The sequence below is a fragment of the Salmo salar genome, chromosome 01 (genome assembly GCF_965601325.2).
Source record: "Salmo salar chromosome 01, fSalSal1, whole genome shotgun sequence".
In the NCBI taxonomy this organism is placed as follows: Eukaryota; Metazoa; Chordata; class Actinopteri; order Salmoniformes; family Salmonidae; genus Salmo; species Salmo salar.
In genome coordinates this window covers 77,466,078-77,484,747 of record NC_138291.1, presented here as the reverse complement: position 1 = coordinate 77,484,747, position 18,670 = coordinate 77,466,078, and the positions used below count along the sequence as shown (strand labels likewise).

The following is an 18,670-nucleotide window of genomic DNA, read 5'->3' as shown; positions in this document are numbered from 1 at the left end:
ACCTCCTTCCCTCAGCCAGGGCATTGAAAATGGGTCGTGGATGGGTATTCCAGCATGACAATGACCCAAAACACACGGCCAAGGCAACAAAGGAGTGGCTCAAGAAGAAGCACATTAAGGTCCTGGAGTGGCCTAGCCAGTCTCCAGACCTTAATCCCATAGAAAATCTGTGGAGGGAGCTGAAGGTTCGAGTTGCCAAACGTCAGCCTCGAAACCTTAATGACTTGGAGAAGATCTGCAAAGAGGAGTGGGACAAAATCCCTCCTGAGATGTGTGCAAACCTGGTGGCCAACTACAAGAAACGTCTGACCTCTGTGATTGCCAACAAGGGCTTTGCCGCCAAGTACTAAGTCATGTTTTGCAGAGGGGTCAAATACTTATTTCCCTCATTAAAATGCAAATCATTTTATAACATTTTTGACCTGCGTTTTTCTGGATTTTTTGGTTGTTATTCTGTCTCTCACTGTTCAAATAACCCTACCATTAAAATTATAGACTGTTCGTTTATTTGTCATTGGGCAAACGTACAAAATCAGCAGGGGATCAAATACTTTTTCCCCCTCACTGTTGGCCGTGAATGGCCTCACACACCCGTACAGTAGGTGGCGGTGTATGCACCTAAAAGTTGGATGGGATCCGCCAACGAAATCCCAAAGAATAAGTCATTGTTTTTCAGGTCTCTGCAAGGTGTGTAGAGTGAGCACAGCTTGACATTGAAACTAGGTATGTTTTGGTGATTTTATTGGCAGTATTTTACATGTTGTAAATGTGTAGCTAGCTCGAGCTAACGGAAGATGCTAACGTTCGGTCGTTTTCTCTTTTTTATACGTGCGCTAGCTAGAAGTTAGCCATCTAGTTAGTTAGTGGTTGTGTTTTTTAATTGCACATAGTAAGAAGTCACCATGTTCGTTCACAAAATAGTAATTTATATCAAGACAGTGTATGTCAGCCTCACATGCTACAATATTGGACAAGCAAACTGAAATGGTCAAACGTTAGCTACCTAAACTTAAGCATGCTATCGTTAGCTTCCTATTTTGATAACGTCAACTGCACTCACATCACTGCGAGATGCAGGTTGATTTGTATCCATCTACTATATACTGAAAATTGTAGGTAACGTTACACTTCTAGCTTGGTCTTCCTTTATCCTTTACTTGTCGTGAGTGTCAGGCACCAATCACATGCGTTATTGCATTAAAGCTTGCCTTGGGTTCACTTTGTAATTTTAGGGTACAGTTATTTTTACAGTAGCATATCGATGCGCCACATCGGACGCTATTATAATGTGTTTTATGGAAAAAAACGTAAATAGCGTCCAATAGGGGGCATCGATACGCCCATGTAAAATAATGTCTCCATTTAATTTTGTTTTAATGTAAACGCATATTGATATGCGTTTCCATTAAAACGAAATTAAATGAATTCACATGTCCATGTACTTTACCCAATTTCTTTTGTTAGTCTTAACGAGTGCGTCGTCTCGTAAAAATAAATTATCGGTCACGTTATCAACGCATTGGCGAACCGTCTCTGATTTTACTTCGTCTAATTCTATTGATCAACAATGAACGTATCGACGCCCGCCACTTCATGGGACTCAATTCTCATTTACAGAATGTGGATATTTATTTGTGCACTATTCTCAGGAAGACAAAAGCATAATAACAAGCAAATGTCTTGGTGTTTGTTTCCTACAAGCCTTGATTATATTTAAACCATATTTTATTATTAACTAATTACAATACTATCAACAATCAAAATTATAGTAATTAGGAAAATAATAATTCTAACCTGTCTTGCATTTTTCAGTCAAACAAATATTCTATGTGCATTTTACAGTTTAGCATTTTCACTTGGACAATTTACTTTTTATTCTATTGCAAAATTGAGAGCCATACGAACAAAAAAACGCTGTGGTTAAATAACTTTTATTAGAATAACATAACTAAACCCTCCACATCCCACCCACCCCCAAAATTATTTTAACTGATTTGTTTTTCAAGAGCTACACCTTGTGCATATACAGTGCATTCGGAAAGAATTCAGACCCCTTGACTTTTTCCATTTTGTTACATTACAGCCTTATTCTAACATGGATTAAATAGTCCCCCCCCCCCCCCCCGGAGCATTGAGTCAGCGTTGATGTTATGTTTCTCCTGTCCAGGCGCTGTTCTTGTTTTGTCTACTTATTGTTAAATCTACACCCTGTACTTGCTTCTCGTCTCCCAGCATCTGTCGTTGCAGAACTGTTACACTTTTGAGTCTTTTTGGGTATGATGCTACAAGCTTGGCACACCTGTATTTGTGGAGTTTCTCCCATTCTTCTCTGCAGATCCTCAAGTTCTGTCTTGTTGGATGGGAAGTGTCGCCGCACAGCTATTTTCAGGTCTCTCCAGAGATGTTCGATTGGGTTCAAGACAAGTCCGGGCTCATCAGTCCAGAGTATCTTGTTTCTCATTGTCTTGAGAGTCCTTTAGGTGCCTTTTGGCATACTCCAAGTAGGCTGTCATCTGCCTTTTACTCAGGAGTGGCTTCCATCTGCCCACTCTACCATGAAGGCCTGATTGGTGGAGTGCTGCAGAGATGGTTGTCCTTCTGGAGGGTTCTTCCATCTCCGAAGAGGAACTCTAGAGCTCTGTCAGTCACCATCAGGTTCTTGGTCACCTCCCTGACCAAGGCCCATCTCTCCTGACTGCTCAGTTTGGCCGGGTGGCCAGCTCGAGTGTTGGTGGTTCCAAACTTCTTCCATTTAAGAATGATGGAGGCCACTGTGTTCTTGGGGACCTTCAATGCTGCAAACAGTTTTAGTACCCTTCCCCAGATCTGTGCCTCGACACAATCCTGTCTCGGAGCGTCATGGCTTATGGCTTGGTTTTTGCTCTGACATGCACTGTCAACAGTGGGACTTTATAAAGACAGGTGTGTGCCTTTCCAAATCATGTCCAATCAATTGAATTTACCACAGGTGGACTCCAACTGAGTTGTAGAAACATCTCAAGGATGATCAATGGAAACAGGATGCACATGTCTCATAGCAAAGGTTCTGAATACTTATGTAAATAAGGTATTTCTGTTTAATTGTAATACATTTTTTAAAAAAAAACACTTTATGCTTTGTCATTTTGGGTATTGTGTGTAGATGGGGGGGGGGGGGGGGATAATTTAATCAATTTTAGAATAAGGCTGTAACGTAACAATGTGGATAAAGGGAAGGGGTCTGAATACTTTCCGAATGCACTGTATAGATATGGCCTTGTGGGAACATCAACCCTAACCCAATCAATGTGTGTATCAATTTAACTTTTTTAGTTTTTAAAATCATTTCTCACTGATATGAAAAATAAGGTCCTAATGCTTCCAAAACCATACCGCAAGCCACGTATGTTAATGTCCAGATTGGAGCAAGCTAATTCGTCAGAGAATTTGTATAAGGCCTGACTTTTTGTATTCAACACTCCTGTATTATGATTTTGGTGGAGACTAGGATTGTTTTGGCCACAGAGGAAGTGAGAGCTATAAATGAATCAGAGAGATAGGGAGCTTACCGTGCTATCAAGGCTTAGGCCTAGCTGGGGAGGAGGACTTATCTTTTGAATTATGTTGAATTTCTCCACAAGGTCTATTTTGTCTTTCTTTTTGTCCATTCCCCCCCCCCCCCCCCCCCCCCCCCCTCCAAAATGTCACTGAAGAATGTCTGTCAAATGTGCAGAGAATTAAACTCATGCCTAACTAACATATGTTTCTGTTAATCGGTCCCAAAGTAAAACAAGGATGTCTGGAGATCTGTCCCTGGACATTAACATCAAGGAGCCACGATGGGACCAGAGCACGTTCATGGGCCGCGCCCAGCACTTCTTCGTCACTGACCCCAGGAACATTCTAAAGTCCTCTGAGACCCTGGAGGATGCACGGGTTACTGTGGAGAAATACAGGTACGGTGGGAGGAGAGGGAAGGATGGGTGAGGATAAAGTGGCGGAACGGGTGGGTGGAACTGCTGTCAAGGGAGATGCTGAGAACACATGGGTCACTGTGGAGAATTACAGGTATAGATGGAGGGGTGAGGTCTTGGGAAGGAAAATGATGATACCTTGGAAAGCCACTGCATCACTCCTCTTCTCTCTGTACAATGGGGTGTGTGGTGCCTGGGAAGGAATTCCTTTACATTATTGGAAGCATCAAACCAAAAATCTATTGATTCTGTGGCTCGACATGTACGAGCATGGAAACAATCTATAGCAGTGTCTCTGAACTGAAGAGTTCAAGAAGTTAGCTAGCTGTTGTCATAACCTGATTCCCCCCACGGCATAATAAGAGAAAGAAACAAACAACATTTGACAGACAGACAACTAATTAGGCTTGGCCTGTAGGCTGGAACATCTGGACTACTGGTTTCTCCCTTACACCAGAGATGAACTGAAAACACAAAAATAAATATGTAAGACTAAGCTGTGTCTTTGTTATAAACAAATGCAGAAATGGGCACATTCCTTTAAAACAACGGATGTACTTATATTAGGCTTTATGCTGAATTTGTGTCAATCATTCATTCATTCATTGTTTAAAGAGTTTGATGTACTTGTGTCCAGGTTAGGAGTGGTAAAGCCAGGTCTGACAGAAGATGAGCTGTGGAGAGCCAAGTACATCTATGACTCTGCCTTCCACCCTGACACCGGCGAAAATATGGTGGTGATGGGACGCATGTCTGCCCAGGTCCCCATGAACATGACCATCACCGGCTGCATGCTCACATTCTACAGGTACTACTAGGGTGTATTCCGTTTTCAATTTAATACATGTTAAATACAATTTGTGTGTAACATAAGATACAGAACAGGTAAAAAACAATCCCAAAAAATCAGGGGCAGAACGACAGATTTTTACCTTGTCAGCTCGGGCATTCAATCCTGCAACCTTACGGTTAACTAGTCCAACGCGCAAGTGTCCCACCCCTGGTACACCCTATCAACAGCAGGTGAAATATCAAGGGCGCCAAATTTGAAAACAATTAAATGTCATAATTCAAATTTCTCAAACATACAACTATCTTACACCCTTTGAAAGATAAACATCTCCTTAATCTAACCACGTTGTCCGATTTCAAAAAGGCTTTACGACGAAAGCATAAAGTTAGATTATGTTAGGACAGTACATTGAAAATAGCTATGTGTAATGTTTTGTCAATGCAAAGACAGGCGTCACCAAAAGCAGAAAACCAGCTAGAATTATGCACTAACCTTTGACAATCTTCATCAGATGACACTCCTAGGACATTATGTTAGACAATACATGCATTTTTTGTTCTATCAAATTCATATTTATATACAAAAACAGCGTTTTACTATGGCGTTGATGTTGAGGAAATATTTTCCCTCCAATACCGCCAGTCAATCAGCACAACAAATTAAATAATTACTATTCGAAAACATTGGTAAAATATTATATTGTCATTCAAAGAATTATAGATTAACCTGTTAGGGCTAGGGGGCAGTATTGACACGGCTGGATAAAAAACGTACCCGATTTAATCTGGTTACCACTCCTACCCAGTAACTAGAATATGCATATACTTATTACATATGGATAGAAAACACCCTAAAGTTTCTAAAACTGTTTGAATGGTGTCTGTGAGTATAACAGAACTCAAATGGCAGGTCAAAACCTGAGAGATTCCTTTACAGGAAGTGGCCTGTCTGACCATTTCTGGAACTTCTTTGCCATCTCTATCTTTTACTAAGGATCTCTGCTCTAACGTGACACTTCCTACGTCGTCCATAGGCGCTCAGAGCCTGGGAAAAACCTGAATGTCGTCATCCCAGCCCCAGGCTGAAACACATTATCGCCTTTCTCAAGTGGCCGATCAAGGGACTCTGGGCTTAGGCGCGTGACCTGACCGCCCCAGTCTTTGTGATTTTTTTTCCTCTGGTTGCCGAAAAGGAGATTCCCGGTCGGAATATTATCGCTTTTCTACGAGAAAAATGGCATAAAAATTGATTTTAAACAGCGGTTGACATGCTTCGAAGTACGGTAATGGAATATTTAGAATTTTTTGTCACGAATTGCGCCATGCGCGCGACCCTTCTTTACCATTTCGGATAGTGTCTGGAACGCACAAACAAAACGCCGCTATTCGGATATAACGATGGATTATTTTGGACCAAACCAACATTTGTTATTGAAGTAGCAGTCCTGGGAGTGCATTCTGACGAAGACAACAAAAGGTAATCAAACTTTTATAATAGTAAATATGATTATGGTGAGTGCTAAACTTGCCGGGTGTCTAAATAGCTAGCCCGTGATGCCTGGGCTATGTACTTAGAATATTGCAAAATGTGCTTTCACCAAAAAGCTATTTTAAAATCGGACATATCGAGTGCATAGAGGAGGTCTGTATCTATAATTCTTAAAATAATTGTTATGCTTTTTGTGAACGTTTATCGTGAGTAATTTAGTAAAATGTTAGCGAATTCCCCGGAAGTATGCTAGTTCTGAACGTCACATGCTAATGTAAAAAGCTGTTTTTTTATATAAATGTGAACTTGATTGAACAAAACATGCATGTATTGTATAACATAATGTCCTAGGGTTTGAACCCCTGTTTACGACATGGGGTCGCCTCGTGCACGCGCCTCAGTCTCATTGTCCTCTGATAGACCACTTACCAAAGGCGCTAATGTTTTTCAGCCAGGGGCTGCAAAGACATCATTCAGCTTTTTCCCGCCTTCTGAGAGCCTATGGGAGCCGTAGGAAGTGTCACGTTACAGCAGAGATCCTAAGTTTTCAATAAAGAGAGTGAAGAAGCCCAAGAAATTGTCAGATAGGCCACTTCCTGTAAGGAATCTTCTCAGGTTTTTGCCTGCCATATGAGTTCTGTTATACTCACAGACACCATTCAAACAGTTTTAGAAACTTTAGGGTGTTTTCTATCCAAAGCCAATAATTATATGCATATTCTAGTTTCTGGGCAGTAGTAATAACCAGATTAAATCGGGTACGTTTTTTATCCGGCCGTGTAAATACTGCCCCCTATCCCTAACAGGATATACCAAATTGAACATGTTTCATTATTTATTTGAGGCTAAATTGATTTTATTGATGTATTATATTAAGTTAAAATAAGTTCATTCAGTATTGTTGTAATTGTCATTATTACAAATACATTTTTTTTAAATCGGCCGATTAACCGGTATCGGCTTTTTGGGTCATCCAATAATCGGTATCGGCGCTGAAAAATCATAATCGGTCGACCTCTAATTTGTGTACATGCAGGGCTCCCTTGAAAAAGAGGCCTTGGTCTCAATGGGATTTCCCTGCTAAAATATAGGTTACATTTTTTTTAAGTCACACTGTAACACCATTATGTAAACACTGCACGGACGTGGAAAGTTACATTTTTAGCTGTTTTACAAGTCGTGATTTAGCTTTGTTTTCTCTGAGAAATTCAAACAATCTGCCTGAATGAAATATCAGAAATTATTCATGCTTATTCTCACTTTCCTTGTCCCTCTTCTAATCTCGTCTTTGCCTTTTCCCTACCCTCTCTCCCATGTTTACATAATTTCGCCTTTCCATATCCCCTCCCTTTTATCTCCCCTTTTTGTTATCCCTTTAACATCGCTCACCTTCTCTCCTCCCCTCTCTCACCCCTTTTGACCCTCTTTCCTCCCCTCCACTCTCCTCACCTCTCTTGAACCTCTACTCCTCCAGGACGACTCCAGCTGTTGTATTCTGGCAGTGGGTGAACCAGTCCTTCAACGCTGTGGTCAACTACAGCAACCGCAGTGGAGACGCTGCCCTCACCACCAAGTAGGGACTGGGACCACTTACACCACAACCACATTACTAAACCAGCCCTACAGTACCTGTAACTGGCTAGTACTATGGTGCATCTCATAGCCTTAGCTACTGTATCTTCCTCTCCTCATCTGCTTTCCTTCATCAGTACTGATCTGAATGGACATGGATAGATAGGGAGCAAATCCCATAACATTTCCCTGCTGTTGCTTTCACCTGTCTTCTCTTTTTCCATCGGTGCAGATGAAGGAAAAGAGACAGGGAGAGAAGACCATAGTAGACTATTGAGGTGCACCCCTAGCCTAGCTCTGTATGGAGGCCTACTGTCCTGCAGGGCAAAGCAGAGGCTAGCCAGTGGAACCCCAGTCCACTACACTCCCCTTACAGCGGTATAATAACCCATTCTTTAGTTCAGCATGCTCCTCCATTCCACCTGAAAGGCTGTAGCTGTAACCCTGCTTCACTGTCTGCAGCAGATAGAGGAAGCAAGGCATTAGCATACATGTGTCTGGTCTGGGGCCATATGCATCAAGCGCTTCAGGGTAAGAGTGCTGATCTAGGATCATGTCTCCCCTGTCCATGTAATCTCATGCATTGTGATCTAAAAGGCAGAACTGAAAGCTCTGATATGTTTAATACTGTACATCCAGCCCCTGGTATAGAGTCTACAAATCCGGGCTGCATCTCAATAGTCTAGTGTCTTTCTCTCTTTCATGTGCTCCGATCTGAAAACACATGATCGGTGAAAGCAACATGGGTTTCCACTATCAGAAGATTTCACCTGTCTAGTTATTTCAGATCAGCGCAGATAAAGGGAAGGAGACATGGAAAGGGTGGCACTTTAGACTATTGAGATGCACCTACTTTAACCAGGACACATGCGGAATGAGAATGAGCGATGCTGGTGCTTCTCAGTTTATATGGAAAGAGCATGTAGAGACTGTGGACCATTTTAAGTCATTATTACTGTGGAGAGATTCCTGAATTGTACATTGTCATGTCTGCCTGACTTGTCAAGTTTTGCAATAAATATTGCTTATGATTTGAATGCATGTATTCCGTATGCATTGTGACCATGTGCAATGTGACTTGAGACCTCTATCTGTGTATTAGATAAGACTAGATTCTGGTAAATGCTTGGAACAGGAACATTATTGAGGCTCAGTAAATTGTTTTAGTAAGATGCTAAGATGTAAATGTGTGCCCCTATGTTCTCTCAGTCAGCTGGCTGCGGCGTACATCAGTGCCACCACAGGAGCTGTAGTCACAGCCCTGGGACTCAAGTCTCTAGCCAAGGTACTGGACTGTCTCTGGATCATCTTAGTTCAAGATGATTTACACTTCGCTTTGCATTTTAGCTCCATGAAAAATCAACATTGAAACAAACTCCGTCTCTCCCCAGCGCCTTCCAGCCGTCATGAGCCGGTTCGTCCCTTTCTTTGCTGTAGCGGCTGCCAACTGTATCAACATCCCCTTCATGAGGCAGAGGTGAGCTAGAGTTTAAAGACACCACAACCAGGACTGCCGTGCAGAAGAAATGTGAGCCCACGCAGAGAAGCACGAGATTAGAAAGTTGAGTGAAGTTCAGAATTTTCCCCCTTAGTTAACACTATCAGCATTTCCCTTTACTGTGGGAATTGTGATCGAATTAACACATTATCCACTTTCAATGCAACGTACCTAGGGATGTCCCAATCTTGGTTGACCGAGAGTCATCTGTTTCGAACAATTGATTGGTCAAATTTTAACACTTCCTATGTGTTTTAATCAAATCAGCTATATGCACTGAGCTAGTCTGATGCTTTAAGCTCTCTGTTTGATGAAATAATGAAGACACACATGACTAGAGGGAGTGCGACGGCAATTGATTTGATCGGGCCGGGCTTGTGTTTAAGCCCGGTTAAAAAAATTATAATAATATATATTACATTGAGTGACTGACTAGTTACGTTGTGTCTCTCTCCTCCCTGCTGCGGCGACTACTACAGAACATCAACAGTGTTAATCGCGCTGTCCATGTTGCTGAAACAAAATTACAGCCATTTTTGACAAGTTTTGTTACCGAAATCCCTCTTTTGTGTAGGAAAAACATTCCCTCAACCCTTGCTCTCTTTAGGTGACACATGTCTGCATCGCATGCACGTGACCAATAGGGCCTGATTTATAGCAATCAATAAATTTGATTTAACAAACTCTGAACACTGTAACACGTGACAGCAAAATGGATGCAGAGGATGTGACAAATAAACTCGAAACGGGAATGTTTACTGGTTGCTCAGGAGGTAAAGGGGAAGTCAGACGTGGAATAAATTTGACTAGTTGTGGAAAATACTGGAGATCAAGAAAAAGAAGGTAAGGAGCAAGCGCTGTGTGCTTATTGTGTGTACCAAACAGGTGCTGTTTTTCTGATCGTTTGGAACAATGTAAACTGTGTAAATTACATTAAAACAACACTAAAAAAAGTCATGTGTTCATGAATACATTTGCCGAAATAGAAAGATTTATTGTTTACACAAATTATTCATGGATTGCTTTATTTTATTTTCAAACTAAAATGCTTGATTGCATTTCAAATCATGAATGACTAGTATGCAACAATATCCTGGTTAACTTTGGACATAGCAACATGATTTGGCTGAATTTCATTCTCTCGTTATGTCCCTTTTCTTAGGGAGCTGAAGTACGGCATTCCAGTGACAGATGAAGAAGGGAACCGGTTAGGAGAGTCAGTCACCGCTGCCAAGTCAGGCATCATCCAGGTGGTGGTGTCCAGGATTGGCATGGCTGTGCCAGCTATGGGTAAGCACTGTTTCGGACACAATGTGACTGACCGCCTGGATTTGGATTGGTGTTTTTTTACATTGGATGAAAGTAGAGACTCAGAGCTACAAAGTGTGTATCAAACACTGCACTAGAGGAACAATGGGAAAGTAATTCTGCTTTGAAAGTTGATGAATTTATAACCCTGCTTTTGAGAAAATGGCCCTTCAATGTTTTAGTACACCTACTGGAGAGCTCTTTGTCTACACCTATTTAGCATCGTTCACACCCTCTTTAGCCTTAGCCCCACCCATCTCTTTAAGAATTAATGTGTGAGGTCATGTCCTAAACAGAGTTAGTAAGGTAGTGTAGTAAACTACCAAAGATTTCAAGACTCAAAGTGGTGAAAGCAGTAGCCTACAATAAGGAAAAACTCCAGTTAATAATACACTTATCTAGTCCTTGGCCTATATCCTAATATGACTTTGGTGCAGGTCATGTTCTTGACATTACCGTCTCTGGTAAACACACACTATATCATATCAAATTAAATGTATCTGTCAAATGCACAGGATACAGCAGGTGTAAATGGTACAGTGAAATGGTTACTTGCATAGGAAGTGTCCACATAAAAAATAATGTTAAATATTAGATGATGCTTACCTAAATTGATGGTTCATGTGAAAGAAATGCTATAACCAACCCAAGCCACATCTAGCTAAGTGGATGGGTCATTATTGTCTAGCTAGCTAAACGATTAACCATAATCCCAACCCATATTATTAGCAATACAAACAGATTGTCATAGCTAGCCACTATGCATGAAATGCTGTAGTATGAATCTGCAAGTAGCTAAAGCTAACAAACTAAGTTCATTGTTAGCTAACTAACATTAGGCTATAGCTAGCAATTCAAATGGCTTCCTTAGATACAATAATATTACTACACAGATCATACACGTAGCGTTAGCTAGCGAGCCAGCACGCTAACATTCGCTAGCTAGCCAACAGTATGCTTTAACTTGCAATGAAAATGACTTTCTGACTAAATTAGAAACGTATAATATCTGAAAATGTACTTACCCATATACGTGGATGAACGCTTCATGGCATACTGGAAACCCTTTAGCTAACTAAGACGTCCTGTGTTTCCATTTCGTTTGTACAGCTTGTTTGGTCCGCGTTGTCAAGTCACACAGGTTCACACTGACCGTGTGCAGAAAGTAGTCCATCACAACTTTTTCCCCACTGATCTTTGTAGATAGCGCCGGCTAAATTCATGGCAACAGTGTTGTTGTGGGCAGTAGCAACACTTTTGCAGTTATCCATGGCTAAGGTAATATCTTTCAAAAAAGCTGCGGTAGCAAGGATTATCTACACATACTGAGCAGCTCATGTTTGACTGAAGCGTGTTACATGGCAGACCTATGCGAACTCCTCTCTCTCGCCATGTCCAGCCGATCCATTATCTCAGCCAATCATGACTAGCGGGAAGTTTCCTGTCTTTCTGTGGCTAAACCAACTAGGCTTGCGATTTAACAATTGTATTCGTATTTACAGATGGCAAACAAGTTTAAGGCACATGAAAGTTCACCTGTTCCAGAATGCATTTCAGCCAAAAAAAACGCATTTTATAAAATAACATACGTGTTGCCTCTTGAAAGTCCTCATTGTTTTCTCTCGCTCTCTCGGTTTGTCCACAGCTATCCCACCTGTGATAATGAACGCCCTGGAGAAGAAAGCCTTTATGAAGGTAATGTTACAAGAGACGAATGGATGCCTGTCATGCTCTCAACAGTCAGTGGGTTTACTGGAGCCGGTACTACATACAGTCAGTGTGGAGGATAATCTGTGGCATGTAGCCACTGTTGTACTAAGCCTACCCTCTATTTGGAGTTCAAACCACATCATTAAATAGTGTCATTCTATGTGTGGGGTTCAGCCATGTAAAATATGGTACTTGTTTGTTTGGTGTCATGAGAAGCCAGTGGAAATCCAGGCTTCTGTGTTTTGTCGTGTCTGATATCCTGTGTTGATCCACAATCTCTAGCCTGGTCCCAGATCTGTTTGTGCTGTTTTGTCAATGACCATATGAGTAAGCACAAACAGATCTTGGACCAAGCTTGTTAAGCTCTTCAATACTGTCAGTGTAATGTCTATATACTGTCAGTTGGTTTCATAAAAAATTGCTTCAGCTTGGAGTTGCTTTCACAATTTCTCTCTGTTCTCTCCTCAGCGGTTCCCAGTCCTAAACGCCCCGGTACAGGTGGGACTGGTGGGTCTGTGGTAAGTATCTATAGTTAATGATACTGTAGTCTGCGTTGGTCTAAGGGAGTCATTTTCCTCTGTCAATGACATGCGCTGTAAGCAAACTAACCATAACATGAATACTGCACGTCACGATTGTATTCCGCGTACTGCTTGTATTGCGCTGTTTACAAAACTTCCTTTTCTCTCTTTCAGCCTGGTGTTTGCAACTCCTCTGTGCTGTGCCCTCTTCCCACAGAAGAGGTAAAGTATGGCCATATGTTACATACCTTAGCTATAGACAGTGGATCTGCTTTTCTTTAACATAAAGAGATTGTACGCTCTAATAATCAATGTATTTTTCTCTCTCTGTTTCTGGACCCTTTTCTCTCCCTCCCCCTCTCTCTCTGTAGTTCTATGGCTGTGAGCAGCCTGGAGACAGATCTTCAGGAGAGGATACTACATAGCAGTCCCCACACTACTACTGTCTTCTTCAACAAAGGCCTTTAGGACCACACAATAACACCCACCACAGATAATCCTCATCTGCTGGTTGGACCCCGCTACTACAGCTCAGTGGGAACAACTAAGGTCAAAGAGAATATTATATTTATGCATATTTTTTAATTTACCTGTTTGTTTATGATGTTCTAGGCTTTTTTATTTTTTTATTTGTGAGAGGTGACAGTTAGGGGTGCGTCTCAGTCCTACAAAGTTGCTTCCTTGTCTGAAATGATGGAATAAGTGGTGAAAGCCTACCAGTCAGATTTTTCTGATTGTACACTGAACTAAAATATAAAAGCAACAATTTCAAAAATTTTACTGAGTTAAAGTTCATATAGGGAAATCAGTCAATTGAAATAAATAAATTAGGCCCTAATCTATGGATTTCACATGACTGGGAGCAAGGCCCACCCACTGGAGAGCCAGGCCCAGCCAATTAGAATCAGTTTTTCCCCACAAAAGGGCTTTATTACAGATAGAAATACTCCTCAGATGTCCAGGTGGCTGGTCTCAGAGGATCCCACAGTTGAAGAAGCATGATGTGGAGGTCCTGGGCTGGCGTGGTTACACGTGGTCTGTGGTTGTGAGGCTGGTTGGACGTACTGCCAAATTCGCTATAACTATGTTGGCGGTGTCTTATTGTAGAGAAATGACCTTTTCAATTCTGTCAACAGCTCTGGTGGACATTCCTGCAGATCTTTTATTTCAACTCATGAAACATGGGACCAACATGTTGTGTTTTATATTTTTGTTCAGAATAGATGCAGGAAAGGAGACAAGGGGAGAAAGCCTCTTCGAAGTAATGAAACACAGGCGAGCGTAGTGTGACAGACGGTTATCTTATACTGCTACATTGACAAACAGACTATGGTTTGATTTAAAAAATAATAATTGTGCGTTTATCCTCCCTGGGGTTGTGGGTGTTTAATTATTGAATGTTACTGAATGACAAATTCTTACTGAATGACAAATTCTATCAATTCACCCCAAACTAGATCGCCCCTCGTTTTCAATCCTAGAGAGATTTTTTTCTCCCCAAGGTGTATTTGTTTTTTCCATTGTATTTGAGATCGTACCCTTTAAGCTGTGTGCACTGAAACCATTCATGACTTGGAATTAGAAAATATTGAATCTGCTAGATATCCACTCCCTCAAGTTGGCTCAACTGTAGTCTGTAGTAAAATACAACAGTTGGTTTATGAGCACAATATAGACTGACCTGCTATTAAATTCCTTTTTGGGTCTACCAGGGTTTTGTTTATCATTGCAAAATGTATTGCTTCAGTGTGCCCTAATGAACATTAACCAGTTGACTAGCAAAGCTTCCCTCTCTCACCACTGCCCTTGGAAGTGTACTTACACACACACTGTCCCACCAGATAACCTTGTCCAACCCCTCTCACCCTAGTAACCCTGTCTGTTTTGTACTGTATTGTGTCTAAATGTTAAAGTAATAAGGATATTATTAATGTTTTGTCCCCCGCTCTCAGTTTGTGACTCTCCTGGTCCCTCTTTAGACTGCTCATTCTTCTGTTACAATAGAGAAGGGTAAGAAGAGTTGGCTTGCAGTGCTGCCGTACAGACCTAGACGCATGGTGGTTCCAATGTATGCAATAAGAGGCAAGGGTACATGAATCCCAATCTGTATGATGTCAGGGTTAGATTAGTTGTGATGATGTGTATACCAAATAATATTGTTTAAATGTCATGAAACAAAAGCAAAGTTGTGAGAACCAGGGGTCTGAAACTACTGGCCGGCTGACAAAATGTGCCTCCTAAGCTGATTTAATGTGGCCCGTGGTTGTATTAGGAAATGCAGCCCGAGGTCATAACATTTGAGACACCTGTCTTAAACCCCTGAGCTAAAATGAATCATCAATCAATTATAGGACAGCTGGAAGTAATGCTGGGACCTTTAGTTCCCGTGTGGAAAAACTGGGCTTAGTTGGAGCATCCCTGATCAAACCTATACGGGTACATTTTTGTGGGATATAGAGGATAGATTTAACGAATAAATAGCAGAGATGTATTAGATTTTAAACTTCAGGGTGCGGTGCTACATTTCTTCACTAGGTGGCAGTTAGACCAACTAACTATTACACATTTCCATTGTGTTTTTGTGTGTCTGAGAGTTGACTTTGAATGTATTAGTCAAAACCACCCATCAGGATGGGCCCGGTTGATTTTAGTAAGGCTCGGTCACCAAGCCTGGTACCAGATTTGTTTTGCTGTCTTGTCAGGTTATAGATCACATTTTCCTCTGTCAAAGTCAGTATAGAGCTCCACAGTTGAGGTGTCATAAAACCTAGCGGTCAAACAGGGATATGGTTCCAATTGTTTTTTTCACCATTCATTTTTCTCATAGGGGATTTTAGAAACATTTAATATAAGGGCTGTGTTTTGTGCAGGCTTACCCTAGCGTGACGTTTTAATAACCATGTACATCTCTCAGACAAGGTGACTTTGATCAATCTATTTGTCTCTATTTACTCTGATTCAAAAATGCTAATTAGCGTCAAAGTAGACATGCAAAACGACAAATACCTGCAAGCTCCTTCACATCATCTCTAGCTGACGCTAACATTAGATAGTTAATCCAGAGATTCTTACATTTGCCTCGATTTGGCTGGCTCATCCAGATCATCATGGCATTTGTAGTTCTTTATGATAGCCACATTAGCATTTCAGTTTTCGGGGGTAAATACAGGCGACTATTGTCTGAGAGAGATTTACATAGTTATCAAAACATCATGCCAGTGTAAGCCTACACGGATCACAGCCCTTATTTTAACGATTGGAACCAGTTCCGTTTAACCGCTAGGTTTTATGGGTATTATGACTCATACTGGGGTACTCTATGGCATGCATACCATCCCACTGTGCTTGGTAGTTGTAGATCACGTCTCTCAATTAAATCAGATATTTAATTGAGAGACGTGCAATGAAGACATTTGTGATTCTTAAGGGTCTGTAACAAGACATTTCACTGTAATGGACGTCAGTGGTCATGAATGAATCTCCTCCTCTCACAGACTTTTTATTCTATTGCTCTATTTTTAGGAATGACTCCACATAGCCTGGTCCCGGTTCTGTTTGTGCCGTCTTGTTTAGTGTGACAGTGAACATAGAATTTGGCAAGATAACACAAACAGATCTGGAACCAGGCTAGATTCCTCATACTTTTTAGTGCAAATGTTTATCATTATCCATAGACAATCAGATGCACCGCAGCACAGTGTTATTACGGCCATACAGTAAACATTGCTACATTTATGCCATGGCTTTCAACTGTAAATACCAGGGTTGGAGCCAGTTCCATTTCAATTGATTGAATTGAAATCCTGGTAGATACTGGTTCGTCTGTACTGTACATAAGCACACATGCAGAGTAAATGGATATTCCACAAGTCACATTAATTCAATTTTTATGTCCATAATTGAATATAAAATGTATTTCATGAGCAAGTTGACACCATTGTAAAACTCACTCATTCACTCGCCTATTACTTTATAAGGACACCCCATCGTTATTGTATCTTGGGGCTTTGGGGGGTTCTGTTGTATCTTGGGTAAAATTGGCCTGCAATTGGGTGCTATGTAGTAACCAATGTAAAGGGTGGGGGTGTAGGGTACCACTTTCTTTTAAATGTATTGAAAATATATGTATTGTTTGTATAATGTGCTTGACAATGCCTATGATATAAACAAAGTCACAGCTTACTATTATGAGTTTATAGTAAGTTAGTTATCCAGCAGCTGCTAGCTTTATTTAATCACTGCCATTTAGTTGTTTTCTGGTCCTTTTGGTGGAGAGGGCAAGGAAATGTGATTAGAACAAAAATGAACCTAGAGCTAGATCGTGCTGATAGAAACATGCAAGGCTTGCGATTGATTGTACTATTCATTTAGTCAAGGCAAAGATGTGCTGTGTATCACACACAGCTACAAACCTAACCATGGAAAAGACGGGGTTGATAAAGTTGGAAAAGCAGAGCTTCTTAAGTTTGCTTAAGCTTTATTTGACTAGCATCTACCAGGTTATCCTCATGCAATAACTTTCATGTTAAATATATCTCTAGGTTAGCTTCGGCATGTCATAGAATATGGTCTCAGCCGCATATTGAAGGCACAACACTGAAGACAATCTATGACGTTGCTACACTCCATGAATGTTATGGATGTTTCATGTCAATGTGTGTCCACATACAGTAACTCACTGTTGTTCAATACCAATGTAGTTGTCAGTATTGGAAGTCACTACCTCATTGTTTTTCCCCCCTCTCCATGTTTTATTTTATTGGAAGTGTTATGTCACACCTGAACTATGTATTTACTCAGAGCTATAGAATAAAGTGATTGAAATGAAGAATGATTTATTTTCATCTGAATGTTCCACAACATTGCGCCCTGCTTAATGTGTTAACGGCACTGACGTTAGGGTGAGACGCACTCCCCATTGCTCAATGTTTATAGACCGCAGTCTTCCAACAAAGGAGTGGTCCTACAAGGTCATCTACAGCACCTCCTATAGTACACAAACACTGACCATGGTCTGAGGTAAACTCCCTGTTTCGTAGAATGCATTTGTCCAAAAGCCAGTAAAAACAGGAGGGATTGAAAAAGAAAATGAGAGCTACATAAGTAGATGAACGGTGTGACTGTGTGTTATGGAAACACCTTATGAAAGGGATGTTCTGAATGTATAACTTTCTAAAAATATATTTTTTTCACCCAGTAACCTGTGTGAAAAGACTGGTGGCAGCAACACTGGCATCATTACCCAATACAATAAGCCAAGTCATCCTGTCGGTCCGATGAAAAGAGACAAGAGGATGGTGTGACGAGGTCTAGGGTTTATTGTGCTTTGCATTTTCACACATACAGACCTGTTACAGGCACATTGGCCGCCTGGTGAGTATATTGAGGCAGTGTGTGTTTGGATATCGAACCTGCTCCCCTCGTTGCCGAGTTTACAGTCAGGTCTTCATTAATAACACAGACCACACACAAGTCACGCTTGACTACCTGAACAGGTAACACATTCATTCACAGGTAAACATGAAACGCATAGAATCCAGATGCATAGAGCAGTGCCTCCCAACTCTGGTCCTTGTGTACACATTCTCGTTATAGCCCTGGACAAAGACACCTCCTTCAGCTCATTGAGGGCTTGATGATTAGTTGACAAGTTGAATCAGGTGTGCTTGTCCAGGGTTACAATACAAATTATTACTGTTGGGGGTTCTCGAGGACCAGGGTTGGGAAACACTGGCATAGAGAACCATGAATTCCTCAAGTTGAGTTCGACTCCGACATCAATAAAAAGCATGAAACACATCGTTGTAGATCTACTTCTCTTTCCCAA

General features: G+C 41.1%; 1 protein-coding gene across 2 annotated transcripts; it reads left to right on the top strand.

Annotated features, from left to right (window-relative positions):
* The first annotated feature begins 575 nt into the window (after positions 1 to 575).
* On the top strand, positions 576 to 17,674 carry LOC106611551 (sideroflexin-1). Of its 2 annotated transcripts, XM_082976851.1 has the most exons (11): positions 576 to 723; positions 3,765 to 3,935; positions 4,591 to 4,761; positions 7,709 to 7,807; positions 9,016 to 9,091; positions 9,198 to 9,283; positions 10,467 to 10,594; positions 12,258 to 12,307; positions 12,791 to 12,840; positions 13,018 to 13,065; positions 13,215 to 17,674. In XM_082976851.1, exons 2-11 carry the CDS (start codon positions 3,775 to 3,777, stop codon positions 13,309 to 13,311), a joined length of 966 nt encoding a protein of 321 aa, XP_082832977.1. In that variant the 5' UTR covers positions 576 to 723; positions 3,765 to 3,774; the 3' UTR covers positions 13,312 to 17,674. The 2 variants fall into 2 exon arrangements, with proteins under 2 accessions (XP_082832977.1, XP_082832978.1); XM_082976852.1 differs by lacking the exon at positions 12,791 to 12,840.
* Positions 17,675 to 18,670: the final 996 nt, after the last annotated feature.